The 25,851-nt window shown below is 34.4% G+C and overlaps 1 protein-coding gene across 1 annotated transcript; it reads right to left on the bottom strand.

Moving 5' to 3' along the window:
• Window positions 1-19,561: 19,561 nt before the first annotated feature.
• LOC124532655 (toll-like receptor 13) lies at window positions 19,562-24,059 on the bottom strand. The gene is made up of 2 exons (XM_047107687.1): window positions 21,165-24,059; window positions 19,562-20,791 (listed from the first exon to the last, which is right to left on the bottom strand). Exon 1 carries the CDS (start codon window positions 23,692-23,694, stop codon window positions 21,226-21,228), a length of 2,469 nt encoding a protein of 822 aa, XP_046963643.1. The 5' UTR covers window positions 23,695-24,059; the 3' UTR covers window positions 19,562-20,791; window positions 21,165-21,225.
• Between the last annotated feature and the right edge of the window lie 1,792 nt (window positions 24,060-25,851).

Genomic DNA, 25,851 nt, shown 5'->3' with positions numbered 1-25,851 from the left:
CCGTTATTATTTTATAAACATACAAAACAAAGTTATTCACATTGATTTATTTTAAACATTTGCTGTGTTACCTTACCAAATTGAATGACTCAAAACTGCTTATAAGAGCCTACTAAAATAAACTATATTTTGAATTTCATTCGTTTATTATACTATGTATATATAATACGAATACATAGAACAGTGGTCAACCACCCTCATTGGAGCAGCGTGGTGGGATTTACAGACTTTTAATCTATATTAATAGTATAAATGTGAAAGTAACTTTGTCTGTCTGTCGCTCTTTCATGACGAAATCGCTGAACTGATTTGAGGAAATTTAGTACGAAGCTAATTTGTACTTCAATAAAGGACAAAAGCTTCTTTTTTGCCTTTTTTACCTTTTTTTTAAATATATGAGAGCAGTTAATACACGAATGATACTTTTAAAATTTTAATTTTACGTTGTTAAAGTATAAAACACTAGTTAATAACTGTATTTAAATTTCAAATTGTGTGTTTCGATTCACTGCTGTCTTAGTATTCTTAAATCATACTCATTAATAGCAATCACGTCAAATCACTTAGCACTTTGCTGTAGCTTTCATCGCCGTAAAAGAATAAAGTGGAAAATAATTTACCTAAAACGATAAGCACGTCGGAATCCAGAATTAGTATCCATCGATTTTTATGCAGCGTATTAAAATGTATTTTATTAATATACATCTTTAAATTGTTGAAAAAATATTTTAATTACTTGCCGATCTAGTTCGGTTAAATCTACATTCAGAATCGGTAGCATTTTGGCTTTATAAGCCGATATGCACACCGTGATAGCCATCTCCGAACGCGTTGGTACATCTTATCTGATGGTTGCAAGTTTAAATCCATCACTACGGCGAACTTGGTGGATAATATAATATCGTGAGGAAACTAACTAAACATATGTGGAAATGAAATTAAAATTTTCAACATGTGTATCCACTGACCCGAATTAAAGCAACGTGGTGGAGTAAGCTTCAAACCTTCTCCTCAAAAGGGAGAGTGGCTGTGTAGTGTGACATTTACAGGCTGTTACTAGCTTTTTATCTTATTTAATAATGATCGCCTTACTGATGGTCAATAGCGTTGATTTGTTAGCTATATAATATTAGGAATAGTATTTATATATAGTATGTATAGTATAGTATGTGGTAAAAATTATTTTTCAAAGAAATATTAAGAATTTTTATCCTGTATTAAATTTAGCTAATGGAATATAAAATACGATGTCACCGTACACTATCGACAATATTAACCTCAGGTAGTTCGTCCCGTAACGTAATGGGATAAAATTTTATAAAGTAAAAGTCAAGAATAAATAGGAGCTGACAAAAAGCGACGCCGCTGTCCCGGCGCGAATGAAAATATACGAGGAAAAAGTTCCAACACAAAAACTCTTGACTCCATTAAATATCAAGTAAAACCTTCCGTTCTATACTCACGCTTCGCTTTAGAAATTATACTTCATGGCAAGTTAACGAAACAGTGTTTGAGTTACGAATTTAAGATGTTTCCACGTACGCGTAGAATCGATTTATACATAAATATTTAGAACGAACGAGCGTTCTTGCAGAATTTCAGAATAATTTTTAAAATTACAATAGTAGTCATAGTTTAAAAGTCGTTGGATGGGACAGGAAAATGCTAACTTATTCGGATGTCAATAAGTAGGGACAACGCAGCACTTAAATGATCCCTCGCTTAGTCAAAGGTAACGAAACTAGACGAAAAATACTCCATAATAATATGAATTGATATTACATTACAGCACCAAGAGACGAAAAGACACTCAAGTTTACGTGGTTTTAATTTTAAAATTGAGTGCCTTTGAAAATAAATATTTTGATAACAAACTGCACATGTGTCACACGCTTACTTATATTTATTAACCAAATTCAGGCGCGGCTGCTGTGACTGTGTCAAAGACTCATCTGATACAACAGTGCACAAGTGTGTAACCAAACACAGTGTACGATGCCGGAACACACACTGTCAGGTAAGGCGGCAATCCGACACATCAGTACTAACCAAAGTACAGTTACAAGAGTGTAGAGTTGCCGCCTGCCTCACTAGGAATTAGGAATTCCTTGACAGTCTCAATAGCCTTATTCTGACCCAACCCAGGGTTCGAACCGCTATTCGAGATATATTTATAAGCTACCCACTAAACCAACGAGGGGCTTATTAAAGTATACCTTCTCACCGCTTCATAGAGGAAAGACGTCCCCAAATCAATAAATGTTTCAACATCACTGGAAGTTATCAGGGACCGACGTTATCATAATACCAAAATGATCCCATCTAATTCCGTGCCACTGATAGTAGATGGCTGAACTCGATGAAAGGAACTAATTAATTTGCGTATTCAAAATTATTAAAGTACAAAACGCCCTAACGCACAGTTTCTGTACACTGTATATTAATCTTAATCAGCACGACGCACGCCTTATTTTTCTCTGAATGGTGTAGAATCGGGTTTGAAATTTACGCTAGCTGAGTCAAAAAGGGGTGAGGTTGCAGCGGGAGCCGGAATGAATTATTCAGGATCGTTGAATGCAGCTTACCTTTCGAGGGCAGGAGACCTTACGTAGACTTGTATGCCCCTACAATTAAACACGAATTAATTTCAAACACATTCCATGACAGGATCTTCAAATTTGAGTTCATAATAAGGCCTTGTACGTGGTAGTAATGCGAACAAATTATGTTTATTCAGTATAAAAACTTATGCTACGATGATTTAGTAGATAGTTTTTGTGTTACATTATATTATACTTATACATGATTGAATAAGTTTCTTAACTGAACTATATCAAATTATGTAATTACTCAAAAACAATCTTGAATCAATTAGAGTACTTGATATACGAACAACTTATCATCCGTAGAAATATTGCAGATTTAATGGCAAGAAATTTAAAAGGAACAAAATTTAAGAAGATGGAATTGAAAATAAAACCATAAATATATTAGGTGTCTTTAGCATGTAGTACGGTTCAGATATTACAGAACGGTAACTACGACTTGAGAAGTATGGTTGATGTTAAAGACCGAGGCAACATGCAAGCAAAGAATGAAGATCTATCAAAACCACACATCTACGTAATATTCGAAATTCAGACAAAACAAGAGTTACCGTCACCTATAAACGCAGCAAGAAGTATGCACATATATATCAAATCATTCACCGTCAACGCGTCAATCTAGTGATCTAAAATGTTTTCTAGTTAAGTCTTTAAACTCAAAAATAAAATTCAAAATATACTTTATTCAAGAAGGCTTTTACAAGCACTTTTGAATCGTCATTTAACAACTATTTTAAGAGAAGCTACCACCGTAAGTACAACTACATTTTATGCATCACAAATATCATTATGTTGTGTAGTAAATTGTATATTCTCGAGATAGGAATAAACAAAACTGTATACCGAGGTCTGTTTCAAAGTTAACTCACGTAGAGGCATACGAGTACATAAATTGAAGAAGACGGCATTGGTAAAAGTTCGAAAGTATGTAATACGCAGGCTCGCGTAATACCGTGAGGGCATCCAGGTGGAACTACTTTGAAATAAATTATCAAAATACATATTCTTATTAAGGTACTTAAAAGCTATTGGTTACTTTATATTGTTACATAATTTAAAGGCAACGCAGTTACTACTCTCTAGAATAGTTAAAATCATGGTCACTATCGTCATATAGGTACTGTGGAATTACGGAGTGTTTACAGTATATTTTATATATGTACAATGTATCAGCAAAATTATAAATAGATGTCAACAAATAAATAATTACTACCACGATCATAATAAAATAAACAAAATGATATGTATCTAAAGTATAGTCTACATAGTCAAAATAGAAAAATTCCCGCTTAGATATTTTAAGCTACGTGCCGGATTTTAATGCGGTTTTCTTAAATTAACAGAGTTAATCAAGAGAAAAGTTAATATGTTATTACATGCGTATCAAAGTAGGGAAAGGCCAAGAATTACAACTTTCATAACTAGCAAGAAACAACATTTTTTTGAATTCTTAAAACAAACTTTTTATTGTATTGATGAACTATACATAACATACACTATAATTTAATTGATGATTTTAATACTGTCAAAATACCGGAAGTTTGACCAAAATTTTAACTCAATTGATTGAGCGGAACAAGCGCATCACGCTTTTATAAATATCATATAGAAGAAATACAAAAAATAATAAAAGGAAGGTAACGCTCTAATTTAAAGAGTAGGTACATTCATAGTTGTTCTTTATTAATAGTTGGCTGGAGATTTGTACAGAGAGATGTTGAATGGAGGTAAAATAATTTGAAAGGAAGGAACGTGAACTGTAATCGAATTAAAATAGAGGAAGTCGCTGTGCAAATAGACACAATGTAAAAATCAGAGCGCATGGATGTTGCCGGCAAATAAGAGCGCGAGACGGCGACCGCGCCTGTATCGCCCCACAATTGGCTCGACGACTCATTGTTACATAAAACAATGGGAATCTAAAAGCCTTTTTGTCGACATTTCTTATCCCGAGCAATTCCTCTAATATGTAACAAAAGACGAGAGATTCCTTTAATTTTTTATGAATCTACAGAGAATATTTAAAAATTAATAATTTCTGAAGGATTCTCAGCAGCTTAGGCTTTCAGAATACATTTCTCGAACTAGACTTTAGCTTATCCCTTATAAATTTTAAATTTCAGCATGCTTCTTTTATTTGTGAATTGATTTTAATAAATATTCACTTTATTCACTTTTAAATAAAAAAGTGACCAACCATAGACGAACCGACTTTTGAGAGTTTGCGCTTATTCCTTCGGAGCACGGATGTCATCTGGGTAAATGATGATTATCCGAATTTGAACCTGCTTTGAATCTTATTTAGAAGCGAGGTCCGTAATCGGCGAGCTGCAGAGCAAAATTGACCGGGAAATACGACCTCTAGCTCAATTTGAGCGCATATTTCATTTTATTTTCTTTGTTGTTTTAATAAGCATACTGTACACACCTGATCGTGAGTTCACGAGTTGAGATGGCCCAGTGGTCAGAACGCGTGCATCTTAACCGATGATTTCAGGTTGAAACCCAGCACCATTATATATATGTGCTTAAATGTGTTTATATGTCATCCCGTGCTCGGCGGTGAAGGAAAACATCGTGAGGAAACCTGCATGTGTCTAATTTCATCGGAATTCTGCCACATGTGCATTCCACCAACCCGCATTGGAACAGCGTGGTGGAATATGTTTCAAACTCTCTCCTCAATAGAAAAGGAGGCCAGCAGTGGGAAATTCACGGGCTGTTACTTTTTACTGTACACACGTGCTTTAAGAATAACTGATTTCTAAGTCATTTGGTATAATTTAAACTGAACACAATGATATTTCGAATTTGTAATCTTATTCTAAATCATTAAAAAGAGTTAGGCTACACATCTGATGATATTTATAATACTTTGCTATTTGTTTTGGCACCTTACAAGGTTTCTACCATCGTGTCTAGACTTCCTACATAACGCTTAAATAAAATCTCCAGAATCCATGTCAATATTTTTCTGTATCACCACTTCACCTTAAGATCTATCTAATTAGGATTCGTATTCACTGCGCCATCTCGGCTCCGATCTTCGGCTCTAGGTATAAAAATTATTTTTATTTACGCAGTATTTTTAAAATATCGATAACAATTTTTGTGTAGATATCATGTACGGGCATATTATATTTCTTGCCTTTCTGTAATATTCAGTACCTATTCGAGGTCTACAAAGCGCCCATACGTTTTTTTGTTACGAGTTTTATAGTTTTGCCGTCGTTCGTCAGAGGACTGCCCCGGGCGGTGATTTTTTTTCTTTCATTTGTGTATATCAAAAAATAAACCTCACATATGCTACTGTATACCTGTCACATTGTGATTGAACAAAGACCTATATTAGTAACTGCTATTGGAAAGAGAATGCCACCTAAACCTAATTATTCTTATTGATCATTTTTCTTAAAATCAATATTGTTACCGTTTTAGCAAAATCACCGTTAGTAATAAATTGTTTTTATGTAAAATGTCATAAAAATAATCAATAGTGATTCTATTCGACACTAGATGTCGCTATATATAAAAATAGTACTTATACAGTGCTGTTACTTAAAATAAAATAAACTACCTGAAAAAAGCTATCGAAACTGAAAACTAAATATTCGATCAATTAATTAAAATTACATAGATTTGTTCATTTGTTGTTGTTGTTTGAAATATTATTTTGATATCTATTCTCGTTCAACCACGTTCTTAATTGATTACTTACTGCAACATATAGACATAATATTATCGTAGTCGAAGTTATAGTTATCATAAAAAAATATATATATTTTTACGTATTTATAATAAACTTGAATAAATAATATTTTGAATCAGCTTAGTACGGTAAATTTTTCTTACTGGTTTGTTAAAATAAATCACGTTAAATTATAAATTTGACACGTGCATATTATATGCAATGAACATAATTATACTAACATGCGAAGACAAATCAGTTTAATACTTATTTCTCGTCTTTTCTCAGCCAGTGTTATGTTCCTTAGTTTAGTTAGCGTAGAATCGTTCATGAAAATTAAATAAAAACGTTAATATTATCTTCGTAACGAACTAACTGGAAAATGCTTTCCGTATTAGGCCGACCGCTTGACCACTATGCGGGCACTGGTATAAAAAAATAGCATACTAACTCAACTGTACTAGATCCTACTCAGTAACCTTAAAAGTAACGCCTGTAAACGTGCATTTTTACGAGAAGATTTGTAATGTATGTCATCGCGCTGTTTAAATGTGTCGAACTACCACATGACCAAGCATGTGGTAGAAGTGCAATTTTCTGCGGGCGCTTGGTCTTTATTTATTTATGTATATGTCAACTTACAAAACATAAAATAAAGGTAATTACATTTTTAGCTGAGTTTTGTTTCCATTAAATTTATCACGGCATGAAAAAGGCAGTTTTATCTATAAACAAACACAACGCTTTTTGCTACTATGTTATACAAAATTTGAAAAAAAATAAATTACTTACAATAATAATACAATATAAAAATGCAAATTACAAAATTATTACTAATAAATGAAAAAAAAAAATAACTTTTTTTATAAGTAACAAAAATTTTATAAGAACATTGTAACGTAAACAATATAATATAAAAGTGTATAGTTATCTTTATTTTATTATTCTCTCATCATACCTCTACGATATGAGTGTTTTACAGCAAGTATGAAATTAATTTTAAACACAAATTACGCACACGAAAATGCACCGATGCTCGCCCGGCTTGGAAACTTAACCTCAGAGCCACCTCAGCTTCCAACAGTTTCATACATAAATTACAAACATAATACTTTTTTAAAGGACAAGAGCCTTCGATACGAAATGATCTCTGTCTGTATTTATTTATTTTACATTGAGAGCAAAAAACTAGGCCTCCACTAAATTGACGTGTGAATATTAAAGGGAGCGTTTTAATTAAGCGCTTTTATCGGAGCTCGGATTAAATAGGGGTCGGTGATTAAAACCAACAAGGATTAACGACCTTTGTCTCTACAATTATGATTTATTAAGTCAGCCGTGTAACAGTGCTGAGAGAATAATCCTGCGCTTAGAAAAGGTAATTAAGAAGCAAAAACAATACTACATAATTGAATGGATTTTAATAACAAGTTTTGGGTTCCGTGACCCGTAATGAGCGTTCTGACGGAGCCGGGGCCGGCTTCCGTCGGCTGTTTTCAACATTCAAACTGTGTGGCGATAATCTGAGCGATGCGCTCGCTGTAAGTATTAATAATGACAATTGAAAACTAACCTAGAGTTTCCCGAGTAGCCATTGCACACGAAACAACGTCAAAGATATATGTATCGTCAAATAAGACAAGACAATTGGCTTCTATTATAACTTAAAGATATAAAAACCTGAGATGACAAAAAAGCAATTATTTTCTTAATTAATGACGTAATATTCTAAGTTTAGTTTGGAATGTGTTAGACGACTTAGGTTAGGTTATCCAACTAAACATATTTTTCGAAGTGGTACGTATGTAACTATGTATTTGTACTTGTATATTATAGCAAGCAAATGTGTGCGCAGCCATGTGAGGCATTCTCTAATCCTTCGTAGGTTGGTGGGAAAACCCGCTCATATAAAACAATAAAAACAAAATTGCTTTATTATGTCCTGTTTGTTAAAAGAACATACATAAATGTAAGGCAGAAACAATATCAATACGGACGGAGGACGGAAAATTGTATAAGTTTAGCCACGACTTCAGATTTTTATTAAATGAAAAATAGTAGGTAGTACATCATACAACATACATACGTAGCGCAGGAATAACAATCACAAACTTACTCGGCTTATCTCCCTGATTGATACAAATCCCAGCGAGCAGGGGGCGCTCGAGCTGTATGGACTTCTTCTAGCTTCTTCTTTTATTGTAGTCTTGCCATTTGTAATTAAACTTATTAACAAGCATGTTTCTTAAATATTTTGTAACTAATTTGACATATTATGAATGGGACCCGGAGCTATTAATAATATTAAATCTAGTTAAATGTAGTAAAATGTCTATGTCTTATTCTCTTTGTCTATGATGGATAGCATGTAAGAGAGGGTTCATGCCACAGGACTCTGTAATTATAGTTGGTATATAGTGTAATTAGTAGTTAAACAAGACCGTAACTTTACAGTGATAACGAAACACGGTCCTCGTGTTTGCAGCCGTGCGAGCCAAGCTCAGCTGGCGGAATATGTTTAATATTGTAGTACTTGACGTTCAATTTAAAAGATTTTGTTAATCAACCGGTTTAGTTGTTATATTTCTTTTTATCCATTTTATCATGCTTGTAAGAAGCTCCTCCATTAACATCTATTTTTATTTTGTTAATAGGTACTCCTTTGTTAACTGGCTAAGAATCACATGGACAATTTTGCAAGGACTAACTCCAATATCTCAAAAAATGTATGCATGTCTTCCAACTTCCAAGACTAAAGTCTCAATAAAAATAAAATAATTGATCATTAATAGATACTATATATTATATAATATTTAATTGAATAATAATTGGGTATATTATTCAATTGAATATTATATTGATACCAAAAAAAGCGCGGATTTAATGTTGGAAGATTTTCAGGTGAGTAATATGTTACTTTGCTGCTACTGTTCGTCTCCTTTCGATTATGATTTTGAATATATGTACTTACGTCCTACACGCCGTAGTGAATGTCAACTGTAAAGGAAATTCGCCGGAGCGCTCGTCTCCAAAAAATCCCGTCAATCCCTCCAATTGGTACTTGCAACGTTAGTTCCTTTATCCGCCCTCATACAAAGAAACTAGGTAACTCGAAATTGGATTTTAAAAAATCCGGCTCCGATGGGATGGAATGGATGGGGGATTTATGGAAGCGATGTTAATATTTAAAACACTCATATTTGGAGAGCGTGACGTCACGACTTGATATTTGGCAGGTATGTCTTCTAAAATGATATTTACAATGTTTTTTATCATACAGGTAAGGGCGGTCGCACAGGATATTGTTGCTGTAAGAAATATTACTCTCCCTACAAGGAGAAACACTAGTACTTAAAACATTGCTGTTTAGATGAATTGGCTGTGGACGAAGTAATGTATGTTTGGACATCAAATGTTTACAGGGAAAAGACCGACATGCTTATAAATTATTAAGGGTCGAAAATTACCTACTTGTGGCTGAAGATAGGATCTTTAAAAGAAAGAATAACTTTGTTCAGCTGTAGGACAATGACAGAAGGTTCCTTTTTGAAATAATAATCAGTTGTCAACTGATTAAATTCTATCAAAAGTCATATTTTAAACATTTTTCAGTCAACCTTGTATTGTATAAAAATATAAATAAATGCTATCGACTTTATATAATTTTAATTTTAAACTCTTAACTCGGATTTGTCTCGAATCATTGAAACCGAGCAATGAGACCAGGCGTTCGTGAGCACATGTGGAAGCCGTGTAAGCCAGCTTAATTACAGACAATGCTAGTAAGTACTTGAGCAGAGCCTATCCATAACTAAGGCTTGTGTATAGCTACAGGCTTTACCGAACCTCCATACCATTACATCAACACTTGGTATAAACGCTAACGATGGTCTATCCTTTACGAATCCGCTGTTTAAACCGCTTACGAGTATTTGGAAAAACTAAGACATATGAGTTACATTACTTACACATTTCCACCGGCACATGTTGCGCATACAAGTTACTCGGAGTTGTGTTGTCAGTGTTTACAGATTGCCGTTTGTCCATTAGATAGTTATAATTGTATTTATGTTTTATCTTCAACGTTCTAAGTTTGACTATTTAATGAATATGATCTGTAGCTTAATTTGAAACTATGATTAAATGTATTTATTATTTTAATCAATAATAATAGTTATACATAATTGATATTTAACGGAACAATTGAAGAAATATCAGAAAATGTTCAATTTAATGCGGCAGGCAATATAAGCGACACATGTGATCACTTAACGCATTTCTACATAATGTGATCGTAATATGGAAACTGCCTCATCTCTAGCCATAATATCCCGGACACGAATTAGAAGTAGCAGCTTCGGTTACCATAACAACTATTTTTCCTGCGTGTTCGTGACCTACCAGACTATGAATCCATCAAAACTGATATATTTATATTTTCTATTTTTTAAAATAGATTACTGAAATAACATCCTCTCACCGTGAAAGTATATTTATAATGGAAATGTCACTTAAATGAATATTTATGTTTAGCGCTGTGAATCACGCTCTATTAAATATTTAATGAGCAATCAATCAATCAGCAAACAAGGGCAGGTTTTTATCAGCTCATCGGATTTCAGAGAAATTGATACATGCCGCGCAGCTCTGATGTCGTTACGGACCTACTCCAATATATTGCTACTGCTGTATGCTCGAGTCGAGATGGCCCAGTGGAGTCGAGATGGCCCAGTGGTTAGAACGCGTGCATCTTAACCGATGATGGCGGGTTCAAACCCAGGCAAGCACCGCTGATTCATGTGCTTAATTTGTCTTTATAATTCATCTCGTGCTCAGCGGTGAAGGAAAACATTGTGAGGAAACCTACATGTAACAAATTTCATAGAAATTCTGCCACATGTGTATTCCACCAACCCGCATTGGAACGCATGGTGGAATATGTTCCAAAAACCTTCTCCTTAAAGGAAGAGGAGGCCTTTAGCCCAGAAGTGGGAATTTACAGGCTTCTGTTGTTGTTATTGTTGTTGCTGTATGCTCTCCATGACCAGACCAGACCAGACCATGACATGTGCCCAGCGCACATAGGAGAGAAAACTAAAAAAATATTTTTAACGAAGAAGTAATTTTTTTTTAAATACTCTTAGAGGTTACAAGTTATTGAAACTTCCCAAGTATTTATCGATAGATTAACGATAGCAAATCTTTATTAATAGATATTATAAATGTGAAAGTACCTACCTCTGTCTGCTAGTCTGACAGTCGCACTTTCACGACTACACCAATGGACCGAATTTGATGAAATTTGGTGTGAAGCATCCTTGAACAACAAGTTAAAAACTTGACAACTAGTTATAAATAATATAAAAAATCTATAAATCGATTCACAACACTTTTCAAAACTGTATTTAGTAAATACACAAGCTAATAAATACACGAGAAAGCAAAATCGAGATTGAATAATTTAATCGTAATCTCAGCGTAGCCATCGGTGTTGCTGGACGGGGTGAACTCCCAAATAAATATTGGAAGTGGCCGCCGTTTGAAGTCTATTTGATCGCACACCGCGAAATAATGGCGGGAGCATTTTACATCGGGCTTATTCGGATTTACAGCGAGAAGAATATTATGTAAGGCATTGCCGACTATTGGTTTAGCGAATTTCTTGGAACGCGTTTTATTTATTTAAATAGTCCTAATTAAAGCATGCCCTCTGGAGCAATTAATTTAGCTTCACAAACAGACGTTGATACGATAAATCAATCTTTTGACCCGTTGGTTGTTTTCCATTCAACGTACGACGACGTACTTTCTGAAATTTTATGAGACTAGTCTGTGAAACGTTTAGTATCTTCAGGTGTTTAATTTCACAGCTCGTGCGGCTGAGAAGGTTAACATTCTAAAGAAACCCATATTAAGACAGTTCTTGAGACATGTTTTAACAGATTGACATACGTCGTTGAGCTTGTTTGATTAGAACGTTAAAGATATCTCCGTATCGATGGCATACAATGATTATTATTTTTACTACTATTTATTTTCTTACAATATTATTTATAAGATCAAGCAAACTCCTAACTCTGTTGAAGTTTAATAATCAACTCAGTAATCCAAGTTTAATAATAATTACTTAAGTTTGCCTAGTAAGTGTCAAATATCGTTCCTAGTAACATACCACGTGTTGATGTAACTTGCGCACCAAAATATTTCCTTCCAACAAACCCCTATAACTCGTAACGCTACAACAAAACGGTAACTCCTCGTAGCTAGTAGTTCTCGTTCATGTGTATATAAACTGGTTTTTATCCACGGCTTCACTAACGTGGATTTCCTGGGATGAAGAGCCTACACCACTCCGGCCCTTAAGCCATCTCTGTGCGTAAAGAAGAATAAAGCAACAAACACACTTGTAATATTAGTAGGGAGTTGACGTGGTCGCCACAAAACACATTTCATATTTGAAGTTAGATGGTGCTAAGCGGTTGCTTTCCCTTTTTGAAAGTGCTTTTGTCTCGTTTTTGTTCACACATCATAAGTGCATTAACTAGTTTTCGGCTTGCAGCCATATTATGTGTTGACTTGATGAAAAACCGACTGCGCTCGGGTTAAATAAATAAAACCGAACAAATACGGTTTATTATTTATTCTTAATTTATTGTGGGTGAGTTTCTATGAAATTATTATTTGGAACACACTCGCTGGCAAACATGAACTTCATGTCATTGTATTTTATGGATTTAAAACCAAAATATCTCGATTATACGAATTTTGCGGACATATGTCATCGATTATAATATCATCACTTTTAACGATCTGTAATTATTGAGTGCTTCGAAGGTGACCTGCACGAAATTACTACAAAACTGAAATATATTTTACAATTTATGAAGTTCTTAATATTTTATCTTCCACAGAACACCGATGTACAAATGGTGACTTAACTATATTTTGAAGATTTCGTACTTATTACTATTTAGAATTAAATATTCTAGTACTACTTCAAATCTTCTAACCAAAAATCGGTTATATCTGATTAATAAATTTGAAACGGATTAATTTAAAATAGAAAACATATTACATAAAGTTGATAGTTTAATGAAATAACATGAAAAGCGACTCGAGCCGTCCACGAACTTAAAATAATATCGTTTGGCGTTGTGCGCGCGCTCGCTTATTAGGAGGAGATTACAATCCAAAGAAAGTCAATTAAAAACCCGCACGTGATTTCTAGTGTTGCGCCGCGCCGCCGGCTAAACTTGTCCCTACAGTTTTTAATTACGTGACCGCACTGCTGATGGCGGTTCGTAAATTCAACATTGTCTACGAATAAACTTACTCGGGGCAACACAACAACGTATCGTTTCTCTATTTCATTTTCTTTTATGAGATTAACTTTTGTAAAATATTTATTACTTTTTCCCGGCGCGCGTTGTGATGCCTCTTTAATTTGTTTCGTATTATATTAACCGATATGGTGCCTCGCCACAATTTATCCATTAATGACCGTATAGACTACAGAATAGATATTTATACCGCCATAGGAACCACAATACGCCAAAGCTGTTGCCTGTCTTCTACGGCGTCCGTTTATAAAGGTTTAAAGTGCGAAATTAATTTTATGTATCTCAACATAATATAAAACAAATTCCCTTACTGCTGTGTGCATGATTAGATCTTTTAAACTAAGCCGTATTAAACGGATTTTAATGCGGTTTTCATCATACGATAAAAGAGACATTCAATAGGAAGGTTATCATAGCGGAAATATGTATATAGTGGCTCATTGTACCCGTGTAAAGCAGGACGGGTAGTTAGTAAGGGATAAATTTAAATTTGAAAATAATATTCGAATATAAATTTAATATGTATGACAAAATTATTATTTTTGTACAAAGTAAGAAGCCGTGTACAGAAAATTTAATATCAACATTTAAATAATCCTACAACCCTTTTCAAAGTCCGCGTTGACATCACTTCCTCGTAATATAATTACACATTGTCACAGAGCCGCACGTGAAACAATTCCATCGCACTTAATTACGCCTCACCAACTACAGTAAACTAATTCAAGGAACACAAAAAGTAACAAAGTAATTGTTTTAGTTCGTCTGTTATAACTATTACTTTCTATTATATTAATTAATTATTACATCTGTCTATATTATATATACATACATTATGTGTGAACTGTTACAGAATTCTGTTTTTTTGCGATCAGTCCACGTGATAATATACATAGATATAAAACCAATGTTTGAAATGAAAATCCTAACGAGAAGACCGGACATATCAGTGGTTATAAGTTTCCATCAATTAAATAACATGATATATACAAGGTTATTGGTAACTCGACGTATATCCGTTAGAAGGTCATAGGGGTGACTATTTGCAATAATTTTAACCCCCATATGCATAATCCAAAAGTGAACCATTTTCGAGTTATCACGTTTTTTGTTTTCCGTCTCGCATTATTAAATTTGGACCGATAATCATTATTTAAATATTGACATATGGGAGTTAAAATTATTTGCAAATAGTCACCCCTATCACCTCCTAACGGATATACGTCGAGTTACCAATAACCCTGTATATAGTAACGACCTGCAAATGTCCACTGCTGGGGGTCTCCTCTCCACTTAAGAAGTTCCTCTTGAATCATCAATAATGTCACAATATAAACTTAAGCAGAATTTTTTTTAAAATAATCATTAATCACAATATAAAAATATAATTTTAGAAACAGCTCCGAAAATAAATGATCTAGGTGTTACCATTGGTAGTCAATTCAGTTTCATACCGCATATAGGTAGATAACGCTGTTACTTTCTTATTTGTTTTTTCTTATATGTTTACTTTATAATTTGCTATTTAAATAAAATTTATTTCCTCTTCAACAGGCACAGTAGCCTTTTTTGTTATTAAATGATGAGATACATATGTTATGTTAAATTTATTTCGTAATATGTGGATAATTGGTTGATCGGTGGTTTCCTAAATAAAAAAATAGATAGAATGATATATTGCGTAGTAAAATAAAACAAAAGTTTTTTTTTTCATTTATGAATTAAATGGCAAAGATCTTATAGGAGTGGTTACGGATCTAATGACTCCGGCTGGAATTGTACATTAAAAGCAAGCGATAGTTGAGACAGTAAACGGTGTCAGACATCTTGGAAATCCTTCCATAACCGACGCCACCGATTGCAGTTCTTTAGTGAAATACGACGTAATCGTAATATTTGAACCGCGGATCCGAATTCTTATGAGATATTTTTCTTCGCAATAAAGACTCTTTAACAAGTTCGTTTCCATTCGTTAAGGATTTTATTCCTCGTCCGTCGGATCAAAGCATTCGACATTTACAATTCTAATTTGCTCATAGACTTTTTCTCCCAAAACGTTTTATGGGTTAAGGCGATATTAATTTTCAACCGACTTCGAAATACTCTTTATGAAAGAAATAAACCCATTTGTAGAAATGTAAATTACGTTATTTTAATATTAAATAAGTCTTCGTCTTAGTTTTTTGAAGATCCAAGAAATATTACGTGTATGCGTGTTGTATATATGTTCTACAGCTATATTTAAACCATATCAATATAATTAGTCATATCCTATTAGCTCATACAGGTCAATGAACGATAACTGAGAGTCGTTTGTTATAGTTAAAATTAAATAAAACCACGAAATTCATATTAAATTTAATCATAATATACTTTATTCAAGTAGGCTTTCAATTCATATTATAAATATTGAATGTAAAGCCACCGATTCGGAATGTAGGTTCTATCACGAAGAACCGACAAGAAACTCAAACGTTCCAACCAATGAATTTTAATCGAAGATTGCAGGTTCCATCCGACGAGGTAAGGCAAGCAGCACATGAACGAGCTTTTTTAAAATTCATAGTTTATTATTCGTGTCATGGTTAGCAGTGAATTACATTCACTGCTGGCATTTAGTGGAAATGGTAGAAAGACAGTACTGGAGCAGCAAACGGGATCGGACAAAACTGCATCTCAAAAGAAATTGATTAGGTATTACTAACTTAATCTTTGTGTAAATTAGCTAGTCATTTATTTAATCGTTATTTTTCAAGAGATATTTCTTCAAAACAATTTCTTTATTTGAAGAGATTAAGATTACCTTTAAAGATATTATAGAATGTGTCTTAAAATGCGAATTAATTCGATGTCAAAAATATGGAAAGTCTTTTTGTATACATGATTAAATGGTTGGAGTTTATACTATAAGATTTTTATAGAAGGTTTTTTTGTGTATAGTTGTTTTAGTAATTTTCTGTAAGAATCGAAAATAAAAAGAGTAACTACTGAGTTTCGTTACTCACTGCAACATAACATGGCGGTTTACGAGTAAATGTGCTTGTATGAATGTACTTCAATAAAGTATATTTAAATTTATTGCATTTTCAAATATTTAGCAAACATTGTAGCACATTCTTAGTGTTCCTTGTACAAATGAAATTAGAATCAGTGAGACTGTGCGTCTTGTCGTACACTTTACAAATATACAGGACTTAATGAAACGAAAACGTTTCGTTAATTTAGCGCGCGCACCTTTTCCATTAATGAGGGTTTAGGAGCTCTCGTGCTCTTGTCTCTTTCCGTTGTCAGGTTAGTCGTTAAACACAAGATTTCACCCCCAGCTCGTAAATAATTAACGTCTATTGAATTCCGAATACATTTAAAGGAATACATTTCCTGTTTTAACAACGACGAATGTACGATGGCTTAAATACTTTCTCGTAATGTAATCGCATTCAACTCTTATTTGTTACCTTTTTATTAAAATAGTTACTGCGAATATTGATAAATTCATTATGCTTTAGATTACTCATTCAATATCTAATCTAGTGATAACAATAATTCGCTAAGGAGACACTTGTTAAAATTTAAACATGGCTTAATATAATAATGTATTAAAAGTATTGCACCTCCAAATAAGTTATGCTGTTGCTGATATTGAACAACTATCTCCAATGGCAATGACTCAACAATCTGTTATTCTGTCGTTATGGGCACTTGTCTGGTGGATCAACATTTAAATGAAAAAATAGTTTCAATGTAATAATATATACCTATTTTTTATTAATTTGAAAAAATTAAACAAAAGACAATCAAGTATTTTTCTGTCTGTATGGGATATCAGTCATAAAGGTCAGGAAGGCATTCTAGGTCACGAAATGGCAACAAATCAGTTCGGTACAAGATTTTAAGGTAAAATATCTTAATAAAAACAATTTTATGATGACACAAGTGGTGATGTTGGAACTTACGTCAATGTTTTACCCTTAATTCTCTCTCTAAATTGTGTAACTTACTTACAATTTCTTTAGCAATTGAAGATTGATCTTCATGAAGAACGAAGTGACTCAACTCTGTGACGTATTATATCTGTTGCTAATATTGCATATTGTATATTATGTATCCTGACGATGGTCATTTAAATACATTATCTTTGTAATTCAAAACGTTTGTAAGTACCTCAAATGTAATAAAGTATTTTTTCAATGGTATACGGATAAAAAATAAGATTAAAAATATAATATATTTACCATTCTCAAAATTTAAAAGGATTATTAAGACTAAATTAATAAATAAATCATATGATTCATTAAAAGAGTACTTTTTAGAAAGAAACGTCTGGAGTTAGGCTCGGCTACAATCATATTACACTAATTACTGTAAATTGCACAATTACAACATCATTGTAAATCTGTTTATTTGAAAAGATCAACTATGCGAGTTTCTTGTCGTTTCTTCTCGCTAGAAGCTGCTTTCCGAAACGGTGGTAGTATTTAATTGATGACGATTCAAAAACGTTTCATTGTGAAGTTTACCTGAATAAAATTGATTTAATTTGAAATTCAATCAGTTATTCTAATTTTCATTTCCTAAAAATAAGTAACGTATGATTTTCTTATAACAAAATAAAATCACTTATTCATTAATATATCTAGATATCTATTCCACGAAGTAATTTTGTAAGAATTCCATTTTATGAAAATACATATATAAATCTCACAGTTATAATTATCAGTATAAAACATCCCCCAGTTACAAACAACTTGGTTAAATATCGCAAACGTAAGCAAGCTAACCTGTACGCATACAGTTGCGTGAGCCTCTCGACGGATCCCACTTAGCCAAAGGTACGCTCCACTTTCGATCCACCTCGCATCGAATACAAACGCACACTCGCTACTTCAGACTGACTGCTCACTCTTTCGCGAGTGAAACTAAAAGACCAACGGACAATTTTGTTTCTTCAAACACATGAACTAATTACCTAATTGCTTCTATTACTATAATTACTAAGATTTCCCTCGAGTTGTACGTAAAGCGTATATTAGGATAAAGAACGACTTTAAATTTTATTTCCATGTTTTAATGTAAGATGAAAACTTAGTTGGCTTGCGTTGAACCCAATTTGTTCTCTAATGTTTATATATGATACCGTGCTGGATGGATCCTAATACATAAAATAATATAAATATATGAATTGAGCTTATTATAAATGTAATTACAAAAATAATTTAAAAAATCTTTAATCCAAACCAAAATACATTTAAAATCAGTTTTCCATGCAATACTTAAATGTTTAAATCACATAGTATAAAACAAAGTCGCTTTCTCTGTCCCTTTATCCCTATGAATGCTTAAACCTTTAAAACTACACTAAACTTTTTTGTATATAATACACGGCCACACTGACGACAGCCGTGTCTTTGCGTCGCTGAAATTGTGTAAAGCTGCAATATAACTTTTAAAAGTTCATCAAAAGTATTAAATGCACAATAGTCTCCCGTATGTCAGCCGAGTAGAGTTCTTCGTTAGTGTAAATGACTAATTATAAGTACAAATAAATTTAATTTATATTGCTTTAGTAAACCAAAATTTATAACTAACGAGTTTCTTGCCAATCCTTATTAGAAACCAATGTAGAAATCGGTCGCAGATTGCAAAATAAAGTAAAACAGTATGCAGACCGCATACCCCTCATCGTAAGGAAAAGGTGAAGAATGCTGCAGTGTGGTCGGTGGCCGTACCGATGTGGTAGTTATTCATCCAACACATACAGACTTCCACAAAAATCCGATCCGGTCTATTAATTATTACCAAGATTAATTGTTACCAAAAAACCGGTATAATTTTCCACTTCGTGAGCCACGTGACTTTGATACAGTAGGACACAATTCTGAGTGATGAAATAAAACACATAATTAGTTCAATCTATTTATTATCTCGGCTATTCGTTTGTACACCGTAAACTACAGTACGTAAAAACATATATCTACACACCATTGTCTTCGAAAATTTTATATATCGATTTACAACCTTAGTTTCACAGTAATGCATGAAATATATGATAATTGAAATATCAAACGTGTCCAGTATTATGGGTGAAGCCAAAAGTCGTGAGTAATACGATGACTATGAATAATAAATACGGCGCTCGTGTGCCCACGCACCGAACTAACTCCAAACTAACGTTTGTACAAAAGTATTATTCTGATAACATACAGCAGCCGAACATGACTATGGATAATATATTATGCATGATCGCTTAATGTACACACCTACCAAAGTAAGAATCAAATTATATTCGAATTGTAACGAAACGAACGATAAACATATATTTGGCACGTACTGAGTTATTAATACAAATGCAAACTTTATGTAAATAGTTACTCTAGAAGAATTTATAGGGAAGACATGATCTTTTCAAATTGTTGGCGCAACTTTTATTCTACACACAGCCGCGCCGTAGCACGTCACGCTATCAGGCTAATCTGTATTGTAACCCTTTACAGTCAGCGAGTTTGGGCCAAAGGAACATCTACACTAGTCAACAGGTCAGTTCAAAAATATTTTAAAATTGTTCAAAAGTACCAAGTGGTTCCATCAAGTAATCTTCTAAAAACAATGTACTTTCCAAAAGGGCATAATAACTGAGCTTGCTCTAATCTTTATTATAACTTTCAATGGATTTATTTAATTATCGTTTTTATGTAACAACAATATACGATTAGAGCTGCTTTAAATTGTAACTTAACATTATTCAGTCACGAGATATGGCCCAGCGCCCATCGGGCCGGAGCAAAGAGCAAATCTTGCGATAACAATTTAATTACGAGTACACTGAAATGTTTCGTGAATAGCGGACGTGCTGCGAGCGACCATCATTACACGTAAGGTACATAGAATTCTTCATCGTTATATATTTACAGTTGAAACAAAATGAGTTCTTGACAGAAATGAGAGCATTACGAATGTATTTTACAGAACCTCGGCTTACGAGTAACGCTTATTCATTACAGTCTACATCGATTTAATTAAACGTGTTTACATTATGTACAATGATAAAAACTAATCTAAGCTGCTTAGAATTTTTCTCTATTTGTACTTATTTCATAAAAAAATATGTACGTTCAGATATATCACAAACACTTCCACGCTCTGCAGCCGACCGCCTTAAACTGGAACGAAAATTAACTAATTACTTCAAAAACAGCTTCACACAAAAATATATATCGTTACTAACTATAATTAAATTAATTTTGAGATTAAATACATACGCAAATACTGAATGATACAATAGTCCTGTGATGACTTCAATGTAATATGATTGTGAATACAGTCTGTGAAACATGCAGCGTATTGTTTGAAAATGATCGTACATCCTGACGTCAGAAAATTATATTGCACACTAAATGGCTACAATATTTAATTATCATTTTACTTTTGAAATACTCGCACTGAAGTAAGTCCATAAATGACATGATGATAATATTTGTACGATTTATTTGAAAGAGCTGCTGGGAATAAAATAGATATTTACGTAATACTCACATGATTGCTACGTGAGTAGAGAATCGCACTCGAAGGGCGTCGGGTCGGCTGCACGTAAGTGTCACCAAAACACTCCTCCAGATATATTCGACACCTCTATTTGGTCCTCCGTGTCTACATTCCAAGCTCCAAGTTGTCTTCTCTTATATCTGAGTCGGAAGCTGAGCCAGAGTATCAAAGACATCAGTATTAAGCATATCACGGCAATCGTGCCAATGTATTGAGCGTAGCTGGTATGTGTGTCTTTGTACGATGAATATTCTAGCCTTACGTTTGGTTTCACTGTGCTGGTCTCAGCAGCCACCGACTCCTGATAAATGTTAGGCCTCGTAGCCCAAAGCATAGATTCCTTAGTCGAAAGTGGGGTATTTAAACGTTTCCTTGAATTCTTACCGCTAACTAAATCCACCGCCTGGCTATCGCTTCGCGGTGGTCTTGTTGATAATGGAACGTAAGGTTCGATATCAAGAAACCTGTGATCGATATTAAGCTGATCATTTTGAACTTTGTTTTGATCGAAGATTTTTGATGATTCCCTTATCTTGACGTAAGTCGATTCGTTAAAATAATCATTCAATATAATCTTATTTTCATTTCTCGATTTCTTTGACTCATCTCCTTCTGTTAATAAGTCTCGGTCGGTTTTTCTGTAGTCTGTTTTATTTTTATCGCTCGCCGTATTGACATCATTGTTATGTTTAGTACTCGAGCTGTTGTGTTTGACTCTCTCGCTTTTGTTATTCAAATAGCCATAATATCGCAACAGCTTATTTATCATTTCTGTACTGTACAAATTGACCGGAGGTAAGCTCTCGCTTATGGTAAAGGTTTCTGGGAATGTGCAGTTGTATTTAGATATTTCAGGTTTTGCTTCCAACGTTGAGAAGTAACATGTTTCGCCGTAAGAAACACTCTTATTTGAGTTCATCCAATCAGAGAGCCATAGTTCGTTGGTACAATTTATAATATTTCCGTGTAAGCGTAAGGTTTTTAGTTGTCCCAAATAAAACAATAAATCATTGCGAATTTGTGTAAGATTATTCATTCTTAAATCCAAATACTGTAGATGCGAAAAAGCTGCTAAAGCCGCTGAGTCAGATAACAATTGTCTCGCTAAGCCGGGACTAGACTGGAGATGGAGCATTTGCACGCTCTCAGGCGAGGACAGAGGAAACGAACCGTCTTGTTCAGGTACTGATATATTTAAATTACAGAGTCTCAGGTCTCTCAGCGACAAAGGTCCATCAAAGGCACTCGACGACAACAACTTTATGGGATTATTCGACAGGTCCAACATCTCTAACGATAATAAATCTTCGAATATCCCATCTTGAATGTATTCTATCCGATTACATTTTAATAGCAAAATACGTAAATTAGGTAAATCCTTAAAATCTGGTTTAGTAAGATTTTTTATCAAATTCTCTTTTAGCGATAGATATTTAAGCCCGTCCGGTAGAGATCTCGGCACGTTGGAGAGAAGGTTTTTATTCAAATTTAGAAACAGTAACATCTCTAGTCGACCCAGGGAGTCATCTTCTATTGATACAATCTTATTATCACAAAAATCAAGCGACTGCAATAAAGGGTAACTGTCTAGATCCCCGCATCGAATTGATGTTATTTTATTACCGACAAGAGACAAAAAGCGAACGGAATGGGTGAACGCTTCGGGAACTTGGCAGAGGCCGGTCCTCGATGCATCGATTTGTTGTAGTCTGCGGCCGGTGCCGACTAACAACTGCGTATCCAGCTGTGTGATTCCTAAATGCGGGTTATCTGTTAGGAGCAACCGTGCGAGATTCGGTAATTGCTGTAAAGCGCCCGGCGTCACCTTTCTCAAGTTGTTGTGCGATATGTCCAAATGTTGGAGCAACCAATTGTTGAAGTACTTGTCGTGGATGTACTGAATGTTATTTCTACTTAAATTTAAGTGCTGGAGATTCTTCAGTGGCGTGAACACATTTGTTAAAATTGTTAAATTGTTTTCGGACATATCCAGAGTTTCTAATTTCGAAAGTCCAAAAAAACTATTTTCATTAATTTTATTAATTTGATTTCTTCTTAATATTAGTTTTCGAATGTTTATAAAGTTACTAAATAATCCTTTGTTTATTGATTGCAATTTATTAGACGATAAATCAATTTCTTGGACGTTGTTAAATTTAATATTCATCCGTAGACTGCTAATACTATTATTTGTCATCGTAATTGAATAGGTATCTAGGTGCGGGAAGTCCAAGTCGACCGCGCTGGTGTTGCACGTACTTTTATATCGTATTGCAACTTCGGCAAAAGTTTTATTACTTTTGTTTTGTATCCAATTAAACAGTGTCGACTCGTTGTGACAGCACACTTCCACGTGATATTTATTTACACTCTCTTTAAGAGACACGCTGTAGGAACACATTTCACATGACGTTGAATTATTTTTACATTCACATATTTTAGGACAAGCGTATATTAGATTTGTTACTTGCCACATGATTATAAAGAAAAGTAGAAAACATTCCTTTAACGAAGTAGCCATTTTTTACCGTTTGCCGTTTCCTCACTTAAGCAGGATTAAAAACTAGATAGCACTGAAGTTGGCGTAATTGATACTTGTTATTCCTGCAGAGAGCGCGACAACAGTCTCTTTGAACGTTGCGTAAGTGAAACATAGTTGTCACTGTAAGTTCACGGCACTGGCACTTCAAGTCGTCACAGGCTCGAGCGCTCCACTGTCACTCATGCTCACTGGCTGCTCGCCTGACGCAGAGCTAACGCGCGCCCCAGACAGCACGCTGGGCGAGACACGTGCTAGCCGCGAGAGGCACGGAACGCATCGGAGGCGGGCGGGCTTTCGTAGTATCGTAAAGCGTCGCGCGGGTCGGCGAGCGGCGGGCTGGCGCCGGCGAGTCTGGCTACGAACTGCCTGAAGCGACGGCCACTCGCGCGGCGCCGGCGCCCTGCGTCTCCGCTCACAACCCTCACAGGCTCATTTTTATTTAGTCAACTGACTTCTACGCCGCCACTATTTATATCTATATGTCATGCGACGCTCCCTGATACGATATTTTGAGAACGCAAGTATTTGGAAGTGTGCGCTATATATCTCCGCCCTGTTCGAGATTGCTCCCCGATGGGCATTCTCGGTGGGAGCACATGATTTAAGCGGCCGGTAAGTTATCACAAATAGCTTACCTTCGCGTCACCGAAACCGAAAGAAACTGAACGTATTTATTTTTCGTCTTCAAGCAAAAAATATTTTTATTCCTTTTAGGAAATAATAAATTGATAAAAATTATTGATGTGGAGGAGCTGGCATTACATTCAAATATACAATAGATTTAATAACTTTCTAACGGATTAGATTGACAACCCTTCCCATCTTAATATGATGTACATTTAACATTAAGTAAATTACAAGTAACGGCAAACATTTGATCAGCTAATATCATGGAAATCTTAACACAAATATTCAAATAACATTTCCAAAAGTTTCTCTTAGGAAAGCTATTGAAAGGGTCTTTATTATGTCCCTCAATTTGGATTATTTCAGTCGTCGACCCTCCTAAATATTTCACTAACACAACATTTTTAGCGAAATTATCTGAAGGCTTTGATGTTTAATATCAATCATATACCTATTTATATTTATTATAATCTATTTAAATATAATGACATTGGGTGGGATCCCCTAACTTCTCACTTAAATTATATTATATTCGCGGCTAAGAAGGTATAAATGGATATTTCGTAAAAATATTTCTTTCATTCGTTTCTAGATATGAAAATGAACTAATTAGCTATTCATATACGAACTAATAATTTGTATTTTACCATTCAAAGTATTAAAAATATTTTATTATTTTTATAAGATAGCTTGTACAATAAATCGGACTAGCAATTGTAAGTGCAACTTCGTTAGGATAATATGTTTTAGAATGAATTATTTTGGTATACGAAGAAATGCACCGGCGGTTCCTGAAAACATAAAAATATTTGTGTTTAATGAAATGTAACAGGAGATAATGAATAAACAATTCGTAACGATAACGAAGGTCGTCGTCAGTCCGGCCTCCGCGTCATCACAGCTGTAAGGAACAAAGGTCTTATCCAAAAATAATAATGTCGTATGCAATTGACAGGATAATATATTCCGCCTCGAGCGGACGGAAAATATTTCCTGTATATGAAATTATTGCATCTAGAGAGCTCCATCTATTTCTCAGCCACCTCCCCAAATACATTTATTAAAGTGACCCGCGGCTTACAGGCCGCAAAATAAATCATAGTCAGGAAGTGGCGGGTTTTTGCGGTTAACCGAATAAAAAGGAAAATGCTATTTCAACAAACAAAAACGCTTCATACGCTCGAGCGTTATTAGACGCCTCCTCGATCTTTTTTGCGCGCCCGACCGAGCTGTTTGCGCGATCACTGTAATTGGTCAAAGCGTGCGAGCCTTTCCCTCCGGCAACACTAAGCCATTCAAGGAACGGACATCATAATCGAAAACTATTAAATGCAATTTCGCAACAAAAAATTGGAACGAAATAAACGGCGAAAGGAAGCTTTATAGGCCATTAGTGAAGGAACAGCAAACTGTAGGTGGAACTAAAATTGCGCCTTGGGTGGAGCGAAATCGCTGTCATTAGGGTAACGAGGGCCGCTGACGCAGCGGGAGCGCCCGGCAACTCTTTAG

Source organism: Vanessa cardui, chromosome 9, assembly GCF_905220365.1.
Source record: "Vanessa cardui chromosome 9, ilVanCard2.1, whole genome shotgun sequence".
Lineage (NCBI taxonomy): Eukaryota > Metazoa > Arthropoda > Insecta > Lepidoptera > Nymphalidae > Vanessa > Vanessa cardui.
This window is presented reverse-complemented; position numbering and strand designations above follow the sequence as displayed.

What these genes read in the sequence shown, in the direction of transcription:
- LOC124532655 (XM_047107687.1), bottom strand. Translation starts at nt 23,694, where the DNA reads ATGGCTACTTCGTTAAAGGAATGTTTTCTACTTTTCTTTATAATCATG.